Genomic DNA, 24,515 nt, shown 5'->3' with positions numbered 1-24,515 from the left:
TGCAAAGCCGCATTTACACTGCAGCAGAGAACTGTGTACAGCTGCAGATGTGATTTATCCACCTTTTTTTTTTTTAGGTCAGAAAAAAGGATTAGGTTGTTTCGCTGTCTCTCTCTTGGTCTCTCTTTCTCTCTGCCACAGCCACACACGACCAATGGCCTCCTTTGTTTGGATGTAATTTATTATTGCAGGCAGCAGGAATGTGATCCCCTTGCCAGTATTTAATTGCTAAGCTTTGCTCCAAACTTCCCCATCACGGACAATCTTACTCATCTCAGGCAACCTTGCATTGTTGTTATTATTAAAACATGCACACACATATTCGCTGACCTTCAGGGCTCATAAAGGACGTGTGTGTGTGTGTGTGTGGGTGTGTGTGTGTACAGTGTTCCTCTGCTCTAGCCATAAATAGCGAAAATCCACGAGTGACTCTTATGACGCGCCTGTTTCATCGATCCACCGTAACTAATTTGTATGAGTGACAATTTATGACTCCATTTGATCAATCACACATGCCAAGATTCATTAAGACCAGGCGTGGGCAAACTAATATGCGCGGGTTCAATGTATAAAATAAGAGACACCTGCACGTGAACACAATGTTAAGCCGATGCTCGTTGAAAAGAGGAAAGCAAGTGATTCTCCAGAGAAGAATGAAGTGAAAGGGGGGAAATAAAATCAAGGCTGCCCATATGGGTCTAATGGTTCAGGGATTATCATAGTCACATTACCCTCTGAGCACGTCCGTTCCTCCCCTCCTTTTGGCTCTGCTGGTTCTGGAGTCAGTGGTTCTGACCTCTCCGGTGTCCAGAACCTCTGCGGCATCTCCGAGTAGGACGCAGAGGGACAGCTGGGCCACCAGAACCAGCTGCAGGAGTCGTCCTCCTCCGCTCTTACTGTCCCGCATATCCACTCCTCAAGTGTGCAAATGTCCTCAACTAAGCTGGCCAGCCCTCGAACTGAGGAACTTGTGTACAGTCTGGAGTCAAAGCTGCAAAAACAATAAGAGAGAAGCGGAGAAAAAAAAGGGGGGGGGGGGGGGGCACGGGATTGTTAAAGTGCAAAACAACTCCATTGCACTCCGTGAAACATCTGGTGTGTCGTGATTAGTTCTAGTTTGAAGTTGGGTTAAGAAAGTCGCAAAAACACGCAGTGGTAAAAAAAAAAAAAGAAAAAGGGCGAAAAAAAGTGCTCAATTAATTACCTTGTCTCCAATGTGGAGATTCGCCTCACACCCAGCAGAGGAGTTCTTGACGCTTCCAAGCAGGTATGATGATGATAACGATAAAAGTTGAGAGAGGTGAGTGCAAGTTTCCGATGGGCGCCTGGTAGTAGATGCGCACGGTCACGCGCGAAGTGGGCCCGTGCGCATCCAGCTGCGTGTGGATCCACGAGAGATCATTTAAAAGAGCTAATGCATTCCACAGGAGAAGACGGCTGAAAAGTCACTGAGGCTTTCTCCCTTACTCGGCTCTTTCCTCATCCCTAAAAAAAAAAAAAAAACGTCCCGAGTCACACCTCCCCACCCACACCCACCCAAATTCAGCTCTCGCGAGACTCAAAACGTCCGTCGCAAAAAAATGTTCAAGTTGCTGCGGATGTTGGGCAAATTCAGCTCTCGCGAGACTTGAAACGTCAGTGCCAAAATGCACAAGTTGCTGCGGATGTTGGGCTTGATCTTTTTACTGTCTGCTACTCACCTGAGTGAGGAAAAGTACTTTCGCTGGGCACTTAATTAGAAGTATAATAATAATAATAAGTATAATAACAAATAATGTTAATAAAAAAAATCCCTCTTTAAATAGTATAACAATCGCGTACATAATGTCAGTCTTTTTTCAAGCAAACATTTTGCTGAGTCAGACGAAGAACAAGTTCTTTGTAAATGTGAGTAGAATCGTGCCATTCAGCTATTATTGAATTTAATGCTGTTAATATTTACATTGCGCGTACAGTATGTTTGAAGGAATTTGGTCCAGGCAAGTGATAGTTTTCACACACAGGGCTTCATGTCTGCGGACCCACCCAGCAAATAAAGAAAGAGCCCGCCTGGCTGTGCGTGAGCGTTCTGTCATTCTAAAAGTGAGCGAGATCTGTTCACACACTTCTCCTGATCCTGGCCACGTTTTCCCCTTTTTGCTCAAATGTTACTTTCTGCACCTACATAACTACGCCATATTGTGCAATTCTTCAATGACTCTGAGTTCTGGGTCCAATCGTGATAACCAATAAAGTACAGTTGTTGTACTTTGCAGCGGGTTGACATGGGGAGAAAATGGTGGGGAAGCAACCACTTAAGTATAGACTACATATCAAGTAGACTACACTATTCGTTTTGTGTCTGGTGTGCGTTAGGAAAAAAAAAAAAGAACTTTCAATGTCAGTGTTAAAAACAGCAAAAAAAAAAAAAAAAAAAAGTGTCAAAACAGTTTTTTCTCTACACATCACACGTGCTTGCTGCTAGGTGGAATTTATTCAGCATAAGCCCCATGCCTGCCATGATTACTAGGCAGTCTTAAATTTAAACTAAACAGTGAAACAAATGTAAAAAAAAAAAAAAAAAAAAAAAAAAAAAGCAATTATAACACATTCTGATATGTATATATTGATTATTTATTTACTAAATACTTACTCTGTAATAAAAATAAAAATGGATGTGGGGGAGAAAAATAGCACCCTTTTCTGGCACACTGCTACGTCGTCATTGTTGAGAAATCGGGAGTAAAAAAGTAATAATACAGACACCTCAAGTTTCTAAAAGCAGCTCACCTGCTCTTCTTCTCTGACACTCAAAAGGAGGCACGCATCCACGGCGCCTCCATTTGGATGTCTTCCACCACACCAATCTTAGTCTCAACAATATCGCACTACGTTCTATCCTCGCTCTGGAAAGTCCTGCCCTCTGCGAGGCCTCTCCATCACGCCTCTAGTGCCAAAAGTTTTTGTTTGCCTCAACACGGCCAGCTGTCAGCTCAGGCGGCTTCTGAGAGCAAAGTCACTGCCAGCTTTTTCGCATCAAAGTCTCAAAGATTTGTGATATTGACTTTATTTACTGTATGGTTTGTTTGAACACCTGCAACTCGCCGACACACGTCCTCCCAAAAATACCCTCAGACCACTCCCACAAAATATGGAGAGTAGTTCTGTCTGTTCATAAATCTGATGTTCTCAATATCAGTAAGTCCGGTGTGGGTCAGTTGACCCTTACATAGTGTTTGGGTTACATTTCAACCATTTTGTCATTTGACAGCAATTAAAAATACCCGAAAATGTCATTCACCCTGAAATGTGAAAAGCTTTTCAAAAAATACATCAATGTATGACAGTAACATGTTGCTCTTTAAGGATTGCATTTATTGATGTCAGACATTTGGAAAAGCGCTGTAGTTTACAAATTGATATGGACCACAATTATGAGGATGTTTGTCGCAAAGTTGACTGCAAACATAATTGAACGTATTTAGCTGCCTCACCGAGTTAAGAGTGGTAAATATTTCATATTTCTTTTCCACTGAACATTCTGTTAAACCGGCCCAGGTAAAATGAATGCACTTTTTGACTTGTATACCCGTCAATGGTAGTCAATGACTTTTAATCAGTGTTCTTTTTTTTTTTTTTCATCAAAAAGGGAATAATTTACTATAAATAAGCAATAGGGAAATCCTTGGATGAACACATCATTTGTGTGTTTTAACTTTTTGTTTGGCAGATAGACACAACACGAAATTAAGGGAGACTTTCCGGTCCACTGAGTAATGAAAATGATGTGTCTCCATGTCACAAAGTTCTTAAGGTGATGACACATCAAATTGGCCTAAGAGGTCCCAACTCAAAACCAGTTCCGTCTGAGACTTCAGAGAGGAGCGTCTTGACTCAAAGCAGAAAAATATCAAGTCCGGAATCTCCAGACAATGTGCGGGGCAGACCACAGCTACAGAAAGAAGAAACAGAGCTGATGTTTTGAAACTTAAATGAGCTCCTTTGGCAAACGGTGCCGAGTAATCTGATAACCCATCGATGGCATTTTGCATTTTGTTTGTGAGCTTACCTTAGGCAAAGCTAAAATGTTGTTTTAAAGTCACTCTTTCTTTTGTGTTTAGTTTAACAGTGAACATCATTTACTACGTGCCAAACTGCTTTGACCAAAAGCTAGTGATAGGTAAATGAAGCTTCAAATCTGCTTCATGAAGCAGTTGTCGTATTTTTGGACTCCTGTAGAGGGCACTCTCTGTTCAGCACGATGAATTGCCATTTTCTAAACCCTTTATCTAAACCGACAGTGCCATCTAGAGGACTCAAAAATACAACAGCTGGTTCTTGAAGCTTCATTTTCCCATCACGACCAAAAGATAGTTCTCCCCATGGAAAACGAGAACGTCACCTCACTCGCATCTCAAGGCACCACTGTATTTTGTCGGATGGTACCAATCGGCAAATCAAGTGAAGCAAACATCTAAAAACGTCTCTCCCATTCACTGAGCTAATGGAACGCAACAATATATCTCTCTTATTATGTTTTCGTTGCCAAAAAAAAAAAATCTGCAACGAGACAGACGCGCATAATGCAAGTTGACGTGCATCCATCTTTCCAACGTGTCGACAGGTTTATGCACATTAAAACTGCCGGAGACTGCAGTCGTGCTGATGATTCATGCTCATCAGCCACTAGATTTGGCAAATAAGATGCCAAGCAGGTCAGACGCGGCCTCTGCTCTTTCTCAGTGCAGAGGAGGCGACATCTACAGGAAGAAAGCAGCTCCCCCACCCCATCTTCATTCTTTCACCCCCCTACGGCCTTTTTGACTCACTCCTGTTAGTAACCAAGGGTGGGTGTCATTTTGTTTTTTTTTACTCCCTAAAATGGCTGATCTTCGAATCCTGATATAGCAAGAATGTCACAGAGCTTTGCAGAATACTTTTATCGGAGTGCTAAAACGCAACGTCTCCCCGTGCCAGGTTCCTGCTGCACCGCTTGGGTGTAATTTAACACATTCCGAATATCGTCCTTCATCAACAAAACTTTGCATGAGCATCGCAATCATTCTTGCATTAATCTCCACTCTCGCTTTTGTGCTTCTTATTTCCCGAGGCTGATCTTAATAGCGAGGATGGAGATAGTCTCTCACTGGGCTGTGGGCCGTAACCTAGCGAGACTTTCTCACACCGCGTGTTGTCTTTGGCTGCGGCCGCCGCGGTTCATTTCCTTTTGTCTTGTGCAGCACAACTTTAGCCAATATTCATGTGCAATGTTTTAAGAAAACGATCCGCAGCAGCCATCGTCATGTCGAGTTGCGCCTGTGGTTAGTTTTACCATTTCTCTTCCGTACGCACGTACATGAGCACACGCAGTGACAATGTGGCCGCGCACACAAAAACACAAACGTAAAATAAAGACGCGGAATCTCCCTTTTTTTTTCTTCTTCTGGTGAGTGATTGCGTGTATCCTTGGAAAGCTGCTTCCTCGAAGTTATCATACGAAACTACGAGTGGTGACCTTCGACATATGAGGATGTTCTCCGGCGAGGAGGAGAGAGCGGGAGGATCACCAGCGTGAGTCATCAGTCGTTTAACGAGCTTTTCTCAGCCACACTCTGCCTCTGACGTCACTCCTGATTGGGAAACTCACAGATGGCGTTGCATCACAACATCTCAGACCTGCACTGTTATCAGTGGTAAAAGTACTCATGTTCTCTACTGAAGTCAAATTAAATAAATAAATGTATACAAATGTATTCACCTTAGATTATGAGTTCCAGGTCCTCAAAGAAATCCGAGGATATTTAAGACAACGAGATAGGGATGCTCTTGACCTCATGGGGAAAACGACCAACACATGACAGATGAGTAAAACCCCTTAGCTAATGTACTTAATCCCTTCATAAACTTCCAAGAAGAAATGATTAGTGGTGTAGTGAAAAACACTATTTTGGGTTAGAGCCAGTCACTTCCTGTTTGTTGTAATGGTGGGAACGGATGATAAAAAAGATCAGTTATGTGAAATAATGTTCACAATACACAATAACAAGCACAATTTTAAGTGAGTCATGACCACCCCCGAAACCCCAACCCCGCCCAAGTAACAATATGCACACGTCGGCCACGACGTTACAATAAAATGGACGTGGGTATAATCCAATATCAAGAACGGAATAATGCTAAATTTGAGAGATAGACAGATCAAAAGAGATGGGCGACGCGAGAGCGGGCTAGATGGAAGTATAGATCGTGAGAGATAGATAATTGAGCAACGCGTCGAGCGGTAGACGGCTCAGGTGAGACAGAGAACAATGAGAGAGATCCAACGATCAGATTAGGCAGAGATGAAGACAGAAAGCCATACTAGATAGTGATGGAGAGCGAGAAACCCAGAGAGCAAGAGACAGCGATAAAGATAAAAAAGAACGATGGAAAGAGAGAGAGAGAGAGGTAGCTAGGGAGATCGATACTATAGCTAGCCAGCGAGTTAGATTGCTAGCTTGCTAGCTAGCTAACTACCGAGATAGATGGATGGATATGATAGCTCGACATACATAGATTCTGTCACCTGTGGGGCGAAGTGGACGGGCCATCTGGCTTCCATCCAGCCGGATCCTGCCGCCCACGTATCTTCCCTCCACGTGTGATTTATGCAGAACCCCCCCCCCCCCCCACACACACAAATCTGACCATCTTAGGCATGGAAAACATTCCCTGTCGAGTTTTGCCGCCAGGGGTTTGCCGCCACCATCTGTGAGAGACACTCAGGCACAGATGTAGAGGTCCGTAAACACACGGCATGGAAATAGACACACGGAGATCCCAATATGCCACACACTACTTGTGAATTTATCAGATTTTTTTGGGCAGTTCTGACAGGCTGACACTGATTAAAACATGAATGTACTTTACTGAATTACGGCGCATGATATTTCGTGGCCATCAAGCTTTGCGGCTATTGAGTCGTGGGTGTTAAACCGTGTGTGTGTGGGTGTGTGTGTGTGTGTGTGTGTGTGGGTGTGTGTGCGCGCACGCTGGCGATCTCCAACTGCTCCTCCCCGATCGGTGGCCCTCGTCCCCAAACTCAACCCTGCTATCGGTACAAGGCAGCGACTGACTTCCAGAAGCGCCATCGGCTGCATTAATTATCGCCACTGTTTAAATTATCACCACATTTTTAAAGGCACCGTGGTAAAAAAAGGAAACATGGATGTGGAAAGCCTCTGAAAAATGTGTGTCAGATGAATGCGCACACCCAACATCAACATTACAAAATCCATCATATTTATGCATATTTTAAATCTAACGTCATGCGAAGGGAAGAAAACTCGCAGCACCTGCTTTCCTTTGACATTTGACAGAAGACAGTTTTGGAAAAGAGGTCAACTAAAGCTATCACAATCGCTTGTTCAAACAAGAGCCAAACCAAAAGGATCGTAAATTCTTCCAATCGGAGTTGAAATACAAAAAAAACAAAAAACAGTCCGTTGGGATTTATTTTAGCAATTACAATATAGCATAAATCGAGATGCAGTTTCCGAAACTCCAACAAACCAAGAGTCCATTTTGCCTCAATTTAACCTTTGCCGATTACGATGACCTGGATGACTGAAAATGAAAGAAAAACCAAAAAAAATCACAAATTTTAGTGAGCAAATCGGTATTTTTCAATTAGAATGTGAAGGACAGTTCTGTTTTGTTGAACTTTTAAGTGCAATATATTTGTATTTAATCTCATAAAACTGCAAAAATGTGTTAGGGTACAATTTTATGTGCAATACATTTTAAATAAACCATTAAGTTATTTTTTTTCTTATATTTTTGTGTCCTGTCACGACATACTTGAATTTTTTTTAAGAAATAAAACCTTTTCCTGTATTTCCAGTAAATGTTGGTCATTAAGGTGGTACATAGAAAGCAAAGTATTTTTTTTTTAAGTGATCCTTGGTATAAACTTCCTTTGCAACTGGAATTCAGCGGAAGTTGTAACAGAAGACGGCAAAGAGAAATGCTCTCAGGCAGAGAAGCAGCCAAGAGAAAAATTGGAACTCAAATGTCTTCAGTCCGTCTGTTGTCTCGTGCCGCAATGTTCCACTCCCTGACTCCCCTTCATCATGACGTGTCACAGGCACGCACACACACACGCACCCCATGACACACACACACACTCTTGAAGCAGAAGCGAATGACTTCAACCAGCAATGACCTATTTTCCAGCGGTGCAGCGATAAAAAGACAGTGGAAAGATGGAGATTTGGATGGAAGCAAAGGAACTCCAGCGCAGTGTGTGTGTGTGTGTGTGGGGGTGTGTGTGTGTGTGTGCTTACGTGTTCGCGTGTACATACAGTACAAGGGTGTTTCCATTCCCGGGCCAACAGTCCCTACATTGATCAGAAAACATTTATCATGCTGGATCTAAATCCCACTTGAGCATGAGACGTCGCCATGGACATAATTCACCGTTACCTCTTACACACAATCCTAAAACACACGACTGAAACGCTCACACACACTACTGAGATTTTTTTTTTCACTCACATCTCAGAAATATCCATCCATTATCTGTTCCGCTTGTCCTCACAAGGGTCGCAGGTCTTTGGGCAGGAGGCGGGGTTACACCCTGAACTGGTTGCCAGCCAATCGCAGGGCACACAAAGACGAACAACCATCTGCGCTCACACGCACACACCTAGGGGCAATTTAGAGTGTTCAATCAACCTGCCACGCATGTTTTTGGAATGTGGGAGGAAACTTTAGAAAATGTATGCAGGCACAGGGAGAACATGCAAATTCCATACAGGATGGCCTGAGTCGGAATTGAACCCACAACCTCCGTATTGTGAGGCCATCGTGATTGATTGAAGTTAATCGAATAAGAATCTATTGGTCAAGCAAATTTTGTCCCAGAAGATCTCTCTCGCTCTCTCTCTCTCTCTCTCTCACACTCTCTCTCTCTCTCTCTCTCTCACACTCTCTCTCTCACACCCTCTCTCTTAAACACACTCTCTCCGACAGACGCACGCATTGCACACGGTTCACCACGATTGTGGCCAACACCAACTCAGAGTCCTTCAACAGATACACTTGGCTCGCAGCGGTTCCTGACTTGTGAGGTCAGGAAAGCAGGCAGGCGTACTCACACACACACACGCACCCACACACATACACGCACACCCCCACGCGCACGCACGCACGCACACACTCAAACAAGACGGTGTGTCGTCTTTGTTTTTTTGTGTTTGCAAAGCCCCACATGACTCCACCTCCTCCTCCCATCCACGCGGGAACATGAGCGGTTTTGTGCCATGAGAGTAAGTGTTGCCAGTGTTGTTTAGTTTCCTTCGAGATGTGAACTCTGCGCGACTCTGATAACATTCAGCCGAGGAACAATTTCATGCTCTTGTACTCTGGGCCCTTTTATGACTTAAATTGTTCCATTAAGGCGCTGTAGAGTCTGGTACCGCTTTGTCATATTTGTATATAAAGCGAAGCCCTCAAGTCAATTCTGCAAAGGAATCAGAGCGCAACACACACACACACACACACACACACACGCACACACACAGAGTCATAAATTACAGTCGGGTTTGGAGGGCGGTGGGGGTACATGTGTATTACTGTTGACATTAACAAGAGGAAATATATTCCATCATCAGTGTTTTTACTTGAGCTGTCAATCTTTGTGAGTATTTTTGCATGCGTGTGATTCTAAACGCTGCATACACCGTCTGCATTGATTCACATATTTTAACCAACACGAAAATACTTTGTTATACAAGTACCATCATCACAACCAACAACAATTTTTAGTAACATCGCCGTATTGAATGGGTCAGAGATTAACTGCATCGATTTTTGGCCTGAAATGAGAGCCTACGTTCTGATCTTTTTCTGAGATTCCTTCATTTACAAGAACAAAGCTTTTTATGTAAGCCAGAATTCCTTGCAAAATGTTAATGAGGCTGCTTCATGTTTTTATTATTATTGAATTAGAGCGCTTTTGAAATGGATTTGGCTCAGCCACATTCGTTTATGAAACACACTCAATTACACTCGTTGTTTCCCCGCAAACAATGTTAAAAATGCAGCTCTTTAGTTCAAACAGCTGTTGAAACACACAAATAAGCTCGAGTTCGAATGAACAGCCCATGTCTTTTAAATGTTATCGAATCAACCGTAATCTGTCTCGAAAACAAAAAAAATTGAACAATGTGATATTTGTTGAGATTTCAAATGCTGTTGGTGTGACGATTAAGTGCAGTCTCAATCTTGTGTTTTAAACTGGACAGTGATTTGAAATTAGATCAGCAAATCAGTGCTGTTGTTCGATCCAGTTTCTTTCATCTGAGGCAGCTCGCTAAAGTGAAGCCCTTTTCTTTCCAAACTGTAATCCATACATCAAGGCTAGGTTACTGTAATGCACTTGACTCTGGAGTCAGCCAGTCCTCGCTCAAGCGCCTCCAACTAGTGATGGGTAAATGAAGCTTCAAATCTGCTTCATGAACCAGTTGTAGTATTTTTGGACTCCTCGAGATGGCACTCTCTGTTCAACATTGGACTGAAATTGCCATTTTTAAACTTTTCATTTAAAGCAACAGTGCCATCTAGTGGACTCCAAAATACAGCAGCTGCTTCATGAAGCAAATTTGAAGCTTCATTTTCCCATCACTCCCTCCAACTGGTCCAAAATGCTGCTGCCCATCTTTTAACTGGAGCTCGGTCGACGGATCACATCACCCCAATCTTGGCCTCTCTTCACTGGCTCCCAGTGCTCCTTAGAGTTCGCTTTAAAATACTTCTGTTGGTCTTCAAATCGGGCGGCACGGTGGCCGACTGGTTAGCACGATGGCCTCACAGTGAGAGACAGCATCGGGCGTGGGTTCGATTCCGGCTCCGGCCATCCTGTGTGGAGTTTGCATGTTCTCCCCGTGCTTGCGTGGGTTTCCTCCGGGTACTCCGGTTTCCTCCCACATTCCAAAAACATGCATGGCAGGCCGATTGAACACTCGAAATTGCCCCTAGGTATGAGTGTGAGTGCGGATGGTTGTTCGTCTCTGTGTGCCCTGCAATTGGCTGGAAAACAGTTCAGGGTGTCCCCCGCCTACTGCCCGAAGATAGCTGGGATAGGCTCCAGCACCCCCGCGACCCTAGTGAGGAGAAGCGGTACAGATGATGTATGGATGGTCTTCAAATCTTTAAATGGCCTCGCCCCAGTCCGCCTCTTCGAGCTCCTCCACCCCTACGCACCTGCCCGCTGCCTCAGGTCTGCGGACCAAATGCTGCTGGAGTGCTAAGCACAGCCTCAGGTGGAATCGCGCCTTTTCTGTAGATGCTGATGCTGACGTAGTAAGCAGTAAGTGACTGAAACGTGTACCTGACGCGCAAGCTCACTGTTGTTCCTGGTGAGTCTGGTCTAGGTGAGTCCAAGAGAATCTGCAGGGACGTCACGAAGCTGGGAAAGCACCGGGGGCGCAAAGAAAGGGAAACAAATGAGTGAAATTCACGTTTGCTGTCAATTGTTTTTGGATGTCTGAGTCTTAGTTGGGCAAGGACACAATCTGAAAAGGCGCAAATACTATTAATGTGTTGAACCTTTGCATGGCGTGAAGGCACACGCTTTTGACCCGATAGAAGAGACACTGCAGAGTGAGGATTGTGGGAAGTTGGAAGGCATCCACATTTTGTGATTGGATCCCAGGACCTCCCTCAGTGGATCCCTCCTGAGGAGCCCGAATATAATCAACGCCATAGTTTTGGCTCCCAGTTATCTTTTCTAAAAAAAACAAAACAAAAAAAAAATGGTGTTTGAAAGTGACAGAAAGTGTAGCAACGTCGGAACAAGCACAGTAGAGAACTCCCAATGAGGTTCAGTGAAGGGCTCGCCCTGTTGAATTGACCAGGAAAGGCATTAGCGACATCGTGTGGCGAAAGAAGACATTGAAAATTGGACCATTTAATATTTATCTTTTTTTGTTTTTATGGAAATTACGTGAAAAATATTTGTTCAAAATATTTTGGGAAAGAAACAATTATATATAGATTAAAGAAAGGTAACATTTTATTTTAATATTTAATAAAGTGACAGCGACTGCTAAAGTTCGACTTTTTGTTCAAGGGTTGCTATATGCTAGCTGTGCTAATAATATTCCCTTTATTAGTCCCACAATGGGGAAATTCGAGATTCGAACCCAGGTCTCCTGGGGAGACTGGGTCCTGAACGCGGCGCCTTAGACCACTCGGCCATCCTGGCAGCCTAGATGCTAACCTGTCAAGAACAGGTGGTACTAAAGAACTATGGAATATTTTAAATATTTAGGAATCACAAAGATCATTTTCTAAAGTGCATGTTCCTGCATTTTGTACAAAGATTATTTTTTATGAACCGTTTTCCACATGTCCACTATATAATTGTACATGATTACATTTCTTTGTATCATCAAATGAAAGTTATACAAAAGCATTTTCTTTAATGACAATGTGAAACAGGAGCGACAATGTTTTCCATATCACAAAGACAAAGGATATTGCAAATGTATCAATTAGGATAGAATCCCCCCACTCATTAGGTCAAATATTCAATGAAGGTAGTTCTAGTTTTAAAGGTTCTTTTTTAAAATATAATTGTATGACACTGACAGTGAACCCATCTAGATAGTGTTTTTTTAAAGAGGTGCAAAATCCCTTATCTTTAGATATGTACTGAATTTAAACAGTTAAGATCATACACATAACATTGTTGAATTTTGAATAACACCGGTGTAAAAAATAAAAATACAAAATGTATTTGAAAACTGCTAAACCCTTCGAATGTTAATATGAAGGGGGACACAATGGAATATTATTTATAAGTTTGATGATTTGAGCTTATGGCTAACAAAACCCAAATGTTCACCAACTCAAGAAACATTAAACATTATTTCTAATGGAAATTAGGTAGGAGTTGGAAAATAGTTTTTTATTTTCTGAATTCCATCCATTCATTTTCTATATCACAATCATATATCACAATTTATACAATCAAATGCATGACCAAAGTAGCAAGCATTCTGGATACCTAGTAGCAAAAAAACAAAAAAAAACAAAAAAACTGGCAATTGTGCTTAGAAAGTCAGACAGGCACAAAGTGGATGTGATAAATACTGTACAGAGAAAGGCACGTTGTACCCAATGGACTTGGAAATTGCCTACACGTAAAATCCAAATGAATGAATTATAATGACGTAAATGTGCCATATATAGAATCTATGCAATGTATATCAGTAATTTACAAATACACTAAATCAAACCAAAAAAATAATAAACATACATCCATCCATCCAATTTCCGAACCGCTTATCCTCACGAGGGTCATGATGTGAACTAAACGCGTGTCTATACACTAGTGCGCTGAATTGTCTTACTAAGGAGGATAAATGGCGTACTAGTATGTTGATTGACCTTGCGTTGGATATGAAGGACATGTAGCAATTACAGATGCAGATGTAAATGAGCGCCTCCATGTCGTCGCAGGATTGGCTGTTTGAGGAAAAGACGGTTGTTCCCGGTCACAATGGGTATCTGGTTGTGCATGTGGAACCGGACCAGGTGACCCACACTATGAAAAACCTGGTCACAGGTCCGAACCTGCTCACACACACACACACACACAAACAGGAATAATGAGTTTTAAGAAGTAAAGGTCCTGATTGAAGCTGGCGTTCTGTGTTTGCGACGCCAACCTGGCCGTGTGGATCGACCAGGAGCAGGTGTCGAACCGTGGTTCCGTCTATCCCACTGAGCACATACTGACCGGGCGCCGAGCTGCTCTCTCGAGTCAGGAAGTCTCCATTACAAGAGAGAAGTGATTCGGCCTGCTCTCTTCCTAACCTGAGTAAAGGGATCGTGGACCAGTGTTATAGAAATACTGAGCGTAATCAAGGGGAGGTTTAAGTGGCCTTAAATCAGCATAAAACCTTTGTGAAAGTTTACGGCTATACAGTGGCACATCAAGCTAGCCTCACATCATCTTTCCCCATTCAAATGAATGGAAACAGAATTCACCTGTCCCCCTCCCAAAAAAACCAATAAATTTGCTTTTTTTTTATAAGTAAAATATAATTCAGTCACAATGCATTTCATAAAAACATAGAGCAGTAACATATTCAGATAGAATGTAAAGTGTTACCATAAAATCCCGTGCATAATACGAAAAAAAAAAAGGATCCTAGGGTCAGGGAGGGTGGGGGAATATTATACGAGGGTGCTAATGGGACACAAAATTATTTCACCTTCATTAGAAGTTTGCCAGTGCCTAGACAGTAACAGTACCTACGGACTGGAGCAACAATATTTCATGCTCTGAAAGTGGAGGACTGTTATATTGTGCGTGGATTATAATTTAACACTGCGATCCAATTCATTGTTTTGCCGTTTCTAATGTTCCGGCCTCGGCCACTGGGTGGCACTGTAATAGCATGAAGACAATGGAAGAAAAAAAAAAACCTACGAACAAAATATACAAGAAATCTGATACATAAGACGATGCCCCACCTGCCATGAAACCAACACTCCTCCTGGATCATGTTCTGGATTTGTGTTTCACAAGGAGGAGAACGCCAGTTCCTGCTCATCTCAGGTGCCGATGGGTCTAAAGCAGAAGGTTTGAAGGAAATCCAAAACAATTAGTGGAGAGAAGTGATGAAGTACAAATACTTTGTTAGTGGATTTAAGGATTTTCAGGTAGCTGTACTTTACTTAAATATATGTATTTTATGGCAGCTTTGATGGCCTACATTGAAACACCCAAATACAGGATTTGCATTCTAGTCCTGTGTCAAAATAGTCAAACTCCGCAGATGACGAAGCAATATAGGGGGGGGGGGAAGATGTAAATAAAGAGCAGCAATTTCAACTGTGGTTGATCTTGATTGTGGGAGATTTGTGGGACTAAATCTCCCCAAATTCCCTTCATAATCTTGGGGGGGGGGGGATTAGTTCACTTCGTTAACTGATGTAAACAAATTTGGTATTCAAGCCTAAACCAACACTATAGCTAACTTTTGGTTTAAAAAAAAAATAATAATTTTCCCGTCTTTGTACCCAGTTATCAAAATGGACATTGTGTATAATTAACATTCTACAGTGTTTCCTGCTTTGATTCTTTATAACATTTTTACATATTTAAGAAGAGGAGTAAAATCAATCATTTGACCAGAATCTTTTGTTTTTCTTTTTACACATGTACCTGTACGTCTACCAAAGTACAGAGTGTGAGTAATTTTGCCACCTGTGATAACAATAAATGCGCTATATCTGTCATGCATCTGGATGTAAGAGGTGCACCTGTTGTTCGAGCATCTGGATCCTGCGCGATGGAAGTATTTTCATAGAGTGAAGCAGAAAGAGAGGAACCAACCTGAAATAACAAAAGGGAGTCATTCAAACAAACAAAGAAGGAAAAAAAGAAGACATGCCTGTTTTCTATCTCTCCCCGCTGCAACATACCTGATTCAAATGATGAGGATTGTTACCTTGCTGATTATCTGATCATTTGAATCAGGTGGATTGCAGGGAGAGATGGAAAACTGGCAGGTTACTGGCGCTCGAGGGACAGGATTGAGGACCTCCTGATATAGAATATATACTGCATATGAGCATATTTGGCATATATGGCGTGTGCATGTCTGTGCAATTATCATAATCACAATTAGTGTCATGGTCAATTGTATTTTTAGTATTGATCGATTTGCTGTGCTAGCATGCGCGGGCTAGCGTGCGCGGGCTAGCGTGCGCGAATTAGCGTGCGCGGGCTAGCGTGCCCGAACTAGTGTGCGCGAGCTAGTGTGCGCGAGCTAGCGTGCGCGAGCTAGCATGCGCCTCATTGTGCGGAGCGCCCTGTGTATGTATTAAATACTCAAAAGCACCCACAACTGACGCTGCACCCTTTTATACTTTTGGCATTGAAAATTCTACATATGTTTTTATTTCTTTCTATGCCTGTCCGTTGAAGTATGTCCTTAAGAATTGCTGTACTTTGCTGAAAAAAAAAACAGTTAATCAACTTTAACTCAACATTCATCATATTATTGTTGACTATAATTTTTGTGGTTGTTTTTATACCTTTTCCATCTCTGCCCTTGCGACCCGCAAGTCCTCTACTCGATTAAAGGGTGACATGTTCCCTGGAGTCACATTGTAGTAGTGCTCATGCTCCTTGTTATCATCAACGTTATCGTCATCGGCATCTTTCGGCTCCATTAAATTGTCCTTTGGGATCCATTTGTCGCACATTCCTCGAGCTGATCTGCACGCAGAAGATGAATTATGATCTGATTTTCTAAGAACTCACAGTCTGCAAATACGTAAGTAACAAGTTATCTTGTCTAAATGTTACGCAACAACTCATTTTACTGTTTAATCTGATTAATCTGTTTATCATTTCATTTCCTGCCCGAGTAAATATACTAATTGAAAAACCAAGCTAACCATGAAAGCGGCAAACGCAATGTTTGCCGTGACACAGACCTGGGATCGGCTAAGACGAACGACGGCGGGTGGCAAAGAAACTGTTTGAACCGAGACTCGAAGGCCCAACCGATGCTGCCGATGACCTCTGCTGCTCGGCCTTGAGGACACTCCAGGATGTGACACGCTTACGAGTAAACGAAAAGAAATAAGGATACAACATTGTGATTGGAGACAAAAACAAGGATCCACTGTACCTCTTTGATTGACTTGATCTTTGGCGACGTATGCAATGTAGTCTTCCATGTCCTGCAAACACATAAATGCATGAATGTGTCAAGATTTTTTGCACAGATTGAACATTTAATTCAGTTTCTACTATTAAGTGTAACACTTGACTTATCCAAAGATAATCATGAAAATTTTGAGTTGTGTTTTTTTTTTTTTATATATATATATATTTGTAGTTCACAGTCGTGTCGAGCTGCTTCAACTGTTTGTCCTTATTGTCTGAAGTAACTAAAATATTCGTCGCACTTCTTTTGTGAGACGATTTCAATATTTTTCAGTTTTTCCAGTTCATTCAATCTACGTTTTGCAACCCTTCATGTAAATATACATTTTGATATACAAGCATGAATTATTAAAAATGCATTTCAGCATTCTGCTAATTATAGTTGTCGTAATTAGTATTATTTTATTATTACCAGAAAGTCGTAACTGGTGACCGTTCAAAAATATAAAATATATTCTTGCTTTTTTAAACCACAATGGCCGAAGGAGGGAAAAGTGTACAATGCTACAATGATAAAAATAGTGCAGTGATTAAAAAAAAAATAATAATAAAAATACGGCACTGGTCCACATAAAAACGCCATTGAATAAAAGTACAGTAGTCGGGTGTGTTGAGTATTGAACGCGATCACGTGACCAACGCAGTCCGATGACCGCCGTCGTCTCGTGAGCGGAGTTGTAAATGGGCCGATTGGAAGTCAAGATGCCCGTAACGTAATTAATGGTTCGTCGACCTCGAGCTCTCAGTGTCCATGCTCGGTCGTGAAGTGTTACTGGTCAGCTCGTCGACTAATCAGCTCCTAACTTTTTATATTGGATGGAAAAAAAGCTGTTTGACATTCTCGCACAACATTTTTGACCATGCGCCGTGTCTTCGGCACCTGTTTAGCGGTTTCCGAAAAGACTACTTTGACCGTAAATCAATAAGCAGGCGGTATTCTTGTGCCAATTTTCATGTGACAGGTGCATCCTGAAGCATTAAACCGATAAGTAAAGGAAGCAAAATAAACAAATAGATTTAGCAAGCAGAATTTGAGCCACATGGCATCCTGCTGCTGACCTGAGCTGAGCTGTTTTGATTTGTGCGTCCAACAACTGGTCTACAGTGTAGGAAACGCCGTCTTTCCAATTTGTGTCATTTGGAAGTCATTTTGCCGGGTCGCACACCAGAAGGATGATAGATAAGAGGAATTGCTTTAAAGGCCGACTGTGCACGGTGAAAACACGGCAGCATGCACTGGTGACCTCGCAACGCCAATTAAACTAGGCCTGAGCAAACTACGGCCCGGGGGCCACATGCGGCCCGTTAAACGTTTTAAAACGGCCCGCCGAATTTGAAAAAAATCAAATGAATAAACCTTGTTAATGTTTGAATTTTTTATATTGTTGTAATGCTTTTGTTCACTTTCATTTAAAATTAAATGTATTTTTTTTCTCCGATGAGGGGAGGTGACCAAAACACTCCATCCATCTGCTCCTGGTCCGGCCCCTCTGTCAAATTTTAGAACCCAGTGTGGCCCGCCAATCAAAATGTTTTCCCACCCCTGAATTTAAACGATGTCAAAGATTTCAACTTGGAAAATTATTCAATCAGGCAGCAAAGAGAGCCAGCGTCTCTGAATTAAAGCAAACGTGAGGTGAAAACAAAAACATACCGGGTCTCCCCCTGAGGTGAACGAAATGGCCTGGATGGCGTGTTGGGTGATTCTCTGAAAAAGAGAAGCGGGAAAATTTGTTTGGCATCACTCATCACGTCAGAGTGTCGTGTGTTGCGTTCAAGTGGTCACCTGCGAGGACGCGGCGAGGAGAGTGAGCGTGTCGGCGCACACGCTGAGGATGACCCGTCGGCCCGAAAACTGCAGGTTGCTGCGACCCAGAACGCAAGACAACTGCTTGTGTTCAGGCTGACAATGACACAAGAAAAGGGATCATTTGGGAATAGCTCTTTGTGATTCGACAATTGTGTGTGTGTGCGTGTGCGTGTATGTGTGAGAGGGGCCAGCTGGAGCACAATTTAGGATGACCTCACTCCTGAACACACAACTGAAATACGTGTACTGAAAAACTCTCACACACTACTGAAGTGTCTATCTTTTATTTGAATGCTCTCACACATACACACCACTGAAACACACTGATCGCACTACTGGAAGACCCTCACATGCAATACTAAAATGCTCTCACACGAAATTCGGAAACACCCTGACACGCTACAGAAATGCTTTCAGACGTTACGAACACATTTTAGTGACACACTCACAAACACACCACGCAAATGCTCCCTCAATACACATACATATGTAATACTGAAATGCTGTCACTCTCACACATTAGTGACACTCATGCGCACTACAGAAACACTGACACATGCACCACTGAAATTCTTACATGACTGAAACACTGCCACACACCCTGACATTCTGTGGAAATGTTCTCCCACTTTAGTGATACACTGCAGAGATAAAAAGAAACACTCTCATGTAGCACATAAACGGTCTTACACACACTGCGGAAATGCCCGACACGACAGGAATGCTATCACATGACACACTCACACGACTCTCTCTCACATTAAACTGAAACTCAGAAACTTCAGGAATAATCTCACATGTTAGTAATGCAGTCCCACACACTGAAATTCCTTTTGCTCTCACAAAATAGAAATCCTCTCACACAAACTACTGGAATAATCTCTCGTTCACAATACTGAAATGCTTTCAAACATACTACTGAAATGATGTCACACTACTGAAATTTCATTTGCTCGCACATAAAAACGCTCTCACACTTCAATGTATTTTGGTTGTTTTACTGTATATGAAATGCTCTCTCTGATTTACTAAAAGAATTATGTCATTTTCTCCTCTCTCATTCAACGCCGCCCCCCCCCCACGCAAACACAAACAGCGAGAAACACACACGCGAACACACAAACAATACTGAAATGTTCTCACACACTCTTACACGCCACTGAAAAACTATCACAACCAACTGAAGCATTTTCACGCACAACGAATGGCACTCATACGCACCACTCTAATGTTCTCACAAACTACTGAAAGGCATACTTTAGTATATGAGTGTATTTCAGTATGATGTGTAAATGCTTGCGTGCTGGCGTGTGCCTTACACTCTTTGTTTTCACTCTGGTCTTGGCTGTCGTCCTCTTGCAAAGTCTGTTGATCGCCTCTCTGCATGACATACGATAGATTTCATCAAAATTTGAAATCTGCAAAACACCACCCTAAAATGTTTGCCGCGTTTTTTCTGTTTTCGGAAAATAAAAATAAAAGCCAAAAGAGAGTTACGCTGCATTGTGTCTCGTTATAACATGTGATTTGTGAAATTAGAATGACACAACATGACAAAATAATTTAATAGTAAGAGTTTGAACAGTCATTGTCGAAGCCAAACTTGCTGTTTAGATCTTTGATCATATTAACATTCTTGCGATGCTGTGAAAAGTCATCCGATTAGTTATCACATGTTGTTCCCGTAAATCCCAAGAATCCAAATTCTCACACATTTGGAAGCAGACATTTTGCCATGCGACACGTCATCAGATTATAGATTCAACTGCCCGCAAGTGGGCCATGTGGTACGAAACGCCACCTTGCTTTGCTGGAAAATTCAATTGATGCTTTACACAGTCATGAGCCTGCAAAAGTAACTCAATAATATAGTAATCATATTAGAATATAGGACAGAGTAGCGGCATCTTGCTGTAAAATATCAGCTTTTACAACCAAGTGACTGATTTGACCTAACATAAATGAAATAAAAGCTTGACGACGACAGAAATTGCATGCAAAGGACAGTGGATGCGCCCTGAAAAAACAAATGTGTGCATACTTTATGGTCATCAACTACAGACTGGCGACCATTGCAGATAAATACCCTCAGGTGGATGGCCGAAACTATCATTGGTGTTGCAATAGTCACAACCTTGTAAAGGATTTTTTTAACACCGATGGTGCAGCAACACATGTAGACAGACACTGTAATAATAAGCACACGCATACATTCTTTAGCATCTGCAAAAAACAAATCTTACTGCAGCTTACACAATGAAACACTTTTTTGTGTATTCACCATGTCTACTTTGCACTGCCCCCTGGTGGCCAAGTCACACACACCAGAAGGAGTGTGATGTCAACGGGTAGTAAAACTGTTTACATGCTACTTATTTATAGAAATTTTGTTATGTTTTATTATGTACAATGCTATATGGTAGTGATGGGTAAATGAAGCTTCAAATCTGCTTCATGAAGCAGTTGTAGTATTTTTTGTACTCTTCTAGATGGCACTCTCTGTTGCCATTTTTGAAAGCCTTTATTTAAACCAACAGTGCCATCTAGAGGACTCAAAAATATAGCAGCTGGTTCATGAAGCAAATTTGAAGCTTCATTTTCCCATCAGTACTATCTGGTGCTATTTTACTTCTTTTTTTTAAAAAAAATTTAATGTTATCTGCCGTGAAAGCACTATTTTATTGTGCAATTATCATACATAACAACCAACCGTAAAAATGACAAACTCTTCATTTCTTTGTGTGCAAACTTGCCAATTCAACAGGGGATCAAATCATTATGATCGCCCACTGCATGCTTGTCATTATACCATCTGACTTTTTCTTGGAAGAGCTTTTCTTCTCCTTGAAGACAAGTCGCGCTTAATGAATTTAAGTCTCTCTTTCTCTCTCTCTCCCTCGGCCTACTTCCTCTTACGTAATAAGTGTATGTGCAATCATTAGGAGGAAATTCACCTAATTGGATTTCTGGCCAATTCCTTGTGCAGTAATCTTGCAAACAGTGGTTGCTATGATCATGTCAACTGAGCGTTTAGCAGTAAGACGTCACTATCCAATGGCGAGTAGAGCGATGTCACGCGTTTTACTCTGAGATGTTTTTTAGGATTGCAAACGCGGTTATCCATTCAGTTATTCAGCGTGCAGCTCGAACGGGGCGACAACCTACCGGGTTACTTGCTTCCTTGTATCAAAGTCGAGGGTTCTCATGGACTGGGTCACCTCCACACTTCCCATATACTGAAAAGCACAACGGAGGTACTGAGTCAAGCGGAAATCCAAAATTTCAAAGTCAGGCGAGTGCACCGCTACACCATCAGTGACCAATTAAAATGTATTGCACATAAAAAATGGTAGCTATATTTTTTTTCCTTTTTGAAAACTGAAATGCCTTGTAGTTAAATGCCTACAAATTAAATATCCTACCACTGAAATCTGCTTTAGAAGATGTTTTGTATTGAATTAAAAAAAAAAAAACGAACTCACTGTTACATGAAGCATATACAACAGACAGTGGAGCAGCAATGGTGGAGCAAAGGTGCAGGTAACAAAGATACTAAAAAATATATGCGAGAACCGGTTAGTACCAGCTAGTGATGGGTAAATGAAGCTTCAAATCTGCTTCATGAAGCAGTTGTAGTATTTTTGGACTCCTCTAGATGGCACTCTCTGTTCAACATTGGGCTGAAAGCACACTAAATTGCCATTTTTTTATTTTCACCAACAGTGCCATCTAGAGGACTCAAAAATACAGCAGCTGGTTCATGAAGCAAATTGGAAGCTTCATTTTCCCATCACTAGTACCAGCACAAAACCTTTGAAATTGACACAAATGCCTCTGGACTGAGAGCTACACGAGGGGCCGGATTTATTTCCGTAAACATACTCAGCCGGCTACGTTACGACGTGTTTGGTGTGAATCCGAGTCTCAATGTTGCTGCACCGTTTGTGTTCAAATTGTTGCTTAAAGAATTCAAATTAAGCTCCAGTCCTTAAGGGCCAGTGCACTGGATGTTTTATGTCTCCCGGAGAGATGTAAAAGCTTGAGGACCGAGTTTGTCGTGAAATGCGCTATAGAAATAAAAAATAATAAAATTGTGTTGTATTGCAAGTCAAAGCAAATGTCACCCTTAAGTCAACGACTCGATGACCTTTTCTGACCATCATTTTCTCAAGGCTCAAATGGCTTCCCATACATGTCCTCACAAATACATGCTGTATTTCTATTGGCTCAACTTAGTAGAACCTACACGGCTTCTCACACACACACACACACACACGCATCCACGCTCACACACACATACACACGAGCAGCAGAGATGTGGCAATGAGCGCAGAGACAGGATGAGTCACTACTGCCAACACACAAATCCGTTTGAAAGGAGTTGCGTGAAGTGTGCGTGATGGTGGATAAAGTATCGTGTCGCATTAGCACCAGTTGACCTAGAAACAAAAAGGTCGTCATGTACCTTGATGTGATGGTGGACCACTCGATGAACTGCTGAAGAGCACTGCTTGCATTTATGTCGAGTGCAAGGTGGACAGCTGGTGGGCATCCCGGGAAAGCTGCACATGCACTGGAAGGTGATTGGTCGTTTCGGGGGATCGCTCACACTCCCGGCCGGGTGCCAATCAATGATTTTGGCCCCTGGCGGTCCACTCAGCTCTCGTGGGGGACTTTGTGATGGGACGTCGGGTACAAAATCCCTCGGGGCGGAAGGTGGATCGCAGGCGGAATCAGAGCGCAAGCGAAGAGACGAGTTGTCCAGAGAGGTTCTTGAATCGTCGTGCAGGCGGCTGTATTTGGTGCGTTTCAGCATGCTTGGACTGTATAGGGAGAGGTGCGTTGAGACAAGTGAGGCGCAAATGGAATATGTGACTACATGAGATATACCTGGTTATCTTTCTGTTGGGTGATGTCCTGATGAAATCAGACACAAAAGTAAACCAGAATTAGAAAGCAGTTGCATTGCTGATCAATTCACAGGGTTAGGCGGCAATATAAATGCTACTCACCGCATGCAACATGGGACATCCCATGCAGTTTAAAGTCCTGTCGGCTTTAGTACAAAAAACATTTTGAAGTCACACGCCCTTCTCTTCACTTCCTTCCTTCACTTGCCTCCTTCCTGTTCTCCGCGCAGCTTTATGAATGAACTGGGAGCGCTTGTTGGTGAATGAGTCACTGCGTGCAGAAGAACATTTGAATGGAGCAGAGCAGAGATTGACAGGCAGTCCCAATCCTCCTCCTCCCCCACCCCTCCCTTTCCTGAAACTGCCATCCAATCATAGCAGGGCTAAGTGACTCATGCTGCATATACATACACACACGCACACGCGTGTGCACACACGCACACGCACGCAGTAAGGCTGGACATAATACACAATTCCAATTTTATTTTTTTTACAAATCCAATCTGTATATGTCGTTGCTCACATCACACGCTAAGTAATAATAATGTGACAACCATTTTATAATTTTTTCGGCATGGTCACCAGGGCCGGGGATCGAACCTACCACCTCTGGGTTGGGAGATGACCACACACACTTTATATAATAATACTACTAATAATATTCCCTTTATTAGTCCCACAATGGGGAAATTCGAGATTCGAACCCAGGCCTCCTGGGGAGACTGGGTCCTGAACGCGGCGCCTTAGACCACTCGGCCATCCTGGCATATCAACCTATTGCATATAAATGGGAGCGTTTTCGGGAGAATTTATGTTCTTCCGTAACGTAAAAATTGGATGTAATTTGTCCACTAAACAGTTGGAGCAGGGAGAGATGGAAAACAGAGAGGACAGCCGCCTTCGAGGAACAAGACTTCGGGTACTCAAAGCAATGGGACAATAGGAAAGACGAGTCCAAGCTGACCTTGGACTCCCCCCAGTGGCCCCTCAATGAAACTACACTAGGCCAAGAACAAACGATGCATTAAACTAACAACATAAGAGTAGAAATCAGAATCAGTAACTACAACACTGGCGTTTA

General features: G+C 42.4%; 2 protein-coding genes across 2 annotated transcripts in view; both read right to left on the bottom strand.

Moving 5' to 3' along the window:
* Positions 1–1,454, bottom strand: part of fbn1 (fibrillin 1) — a 59,621-nt gene extending 58,167 nt beyond the window's left edge. Inside the window, exons 1-2 of the mRNA XM_088295713.1 lie at positions 1,205–1,454; positions 732–991 (exon numbers count right to left, since the gene is read on the bottom strand). Of these exons, the coding sequence (XP_088151839.1) occupies positions 732–907 (176 nt within the window). The 5' untranslated portion in view covers positions 908–991; positions 1,205–1,454. The remainder of the gene's footprint in view (positions 1–731; positions 992–1,204) is intronic.
* Positions 1,455–12,916: 11,462 nt separating this feature from the next.
* LOC148337579 (SHC-transforming protein 1-like) lies at positions 12,917–23,696 on the bottom strand. The gene is made up of 14 exons (XM_088296492.1): positions 23,537–23,696; positions 23,415–23,441; positions 22,990–23,347; positions 21,690–21,760; positions 19,844–19,904; positions 18,501–18,617; positions 18,369–18,422; positions 16,677–16,728; positions 16,480–16,606; positions 16,075–16,258; positions 15,298–15,370; positions 14,506–14,602; positions 13,695–13,842; positions 12,917–13,599 (listed from the first exon to the last, which is right to left on the bottom strand). Exons 1-14 carry the CDS (start codon positions 23,539–23,541, stop codon positions 13,444–13,446), a joined length of 1,530 nt encoding a protein of 509 aa, XP_088152618.1. The 5' UTR covers positions 23,542–23,696; the 3' UTR covers positions 12,917–13,443.
* Positions 23,697–24,515: the final 819 nt, after the last annotated feature.

Source organism: Idiotropiscis lumnitzeri, chromosome 5 (assembly GCF_059441095.1).
Source record: "Idiotropiscis lumnitzeri isolate Australia: NSW breed Sydney's pygmy pipehorse chromosome 5, RoL_Ilum_1.0, whole genome shotgun sequence".
In the NCBI taxonomy this organism is placed as follows: Eukaryota; Metazoa; Chordata; class Actinopteri; order Syngnathiformes; family Syngnathidae; genus Idiotropiscis; species Idiotropiscis lumnitzeri.
The sequence above is the reverse complement of the archived record's forward strand: the minus strand, read 5'-3'. Positions and strand labels throughout refer to the sequence as shown.

Bases quoted from the DNA above. Each gene is read 5' to 3' on its own strand.
- LOC148337579 (XM_088296492.1), bottom strand. The intron at 13,843-14,505 runs GTGGGGCATCGT...CCCTTTACTCAG, and splicing joins GAGTGTTGGTTTCATGGCAG to GTTAGGAAGAGAGCAGGCCG. The intron at 13,600-13,694 runs GTTGGCGTCGCA...GTGTGTGAGCAG, and splicing joins TGGTCGATCCACACGGCCAG to GTTCGGACCTGTGACCAGGT.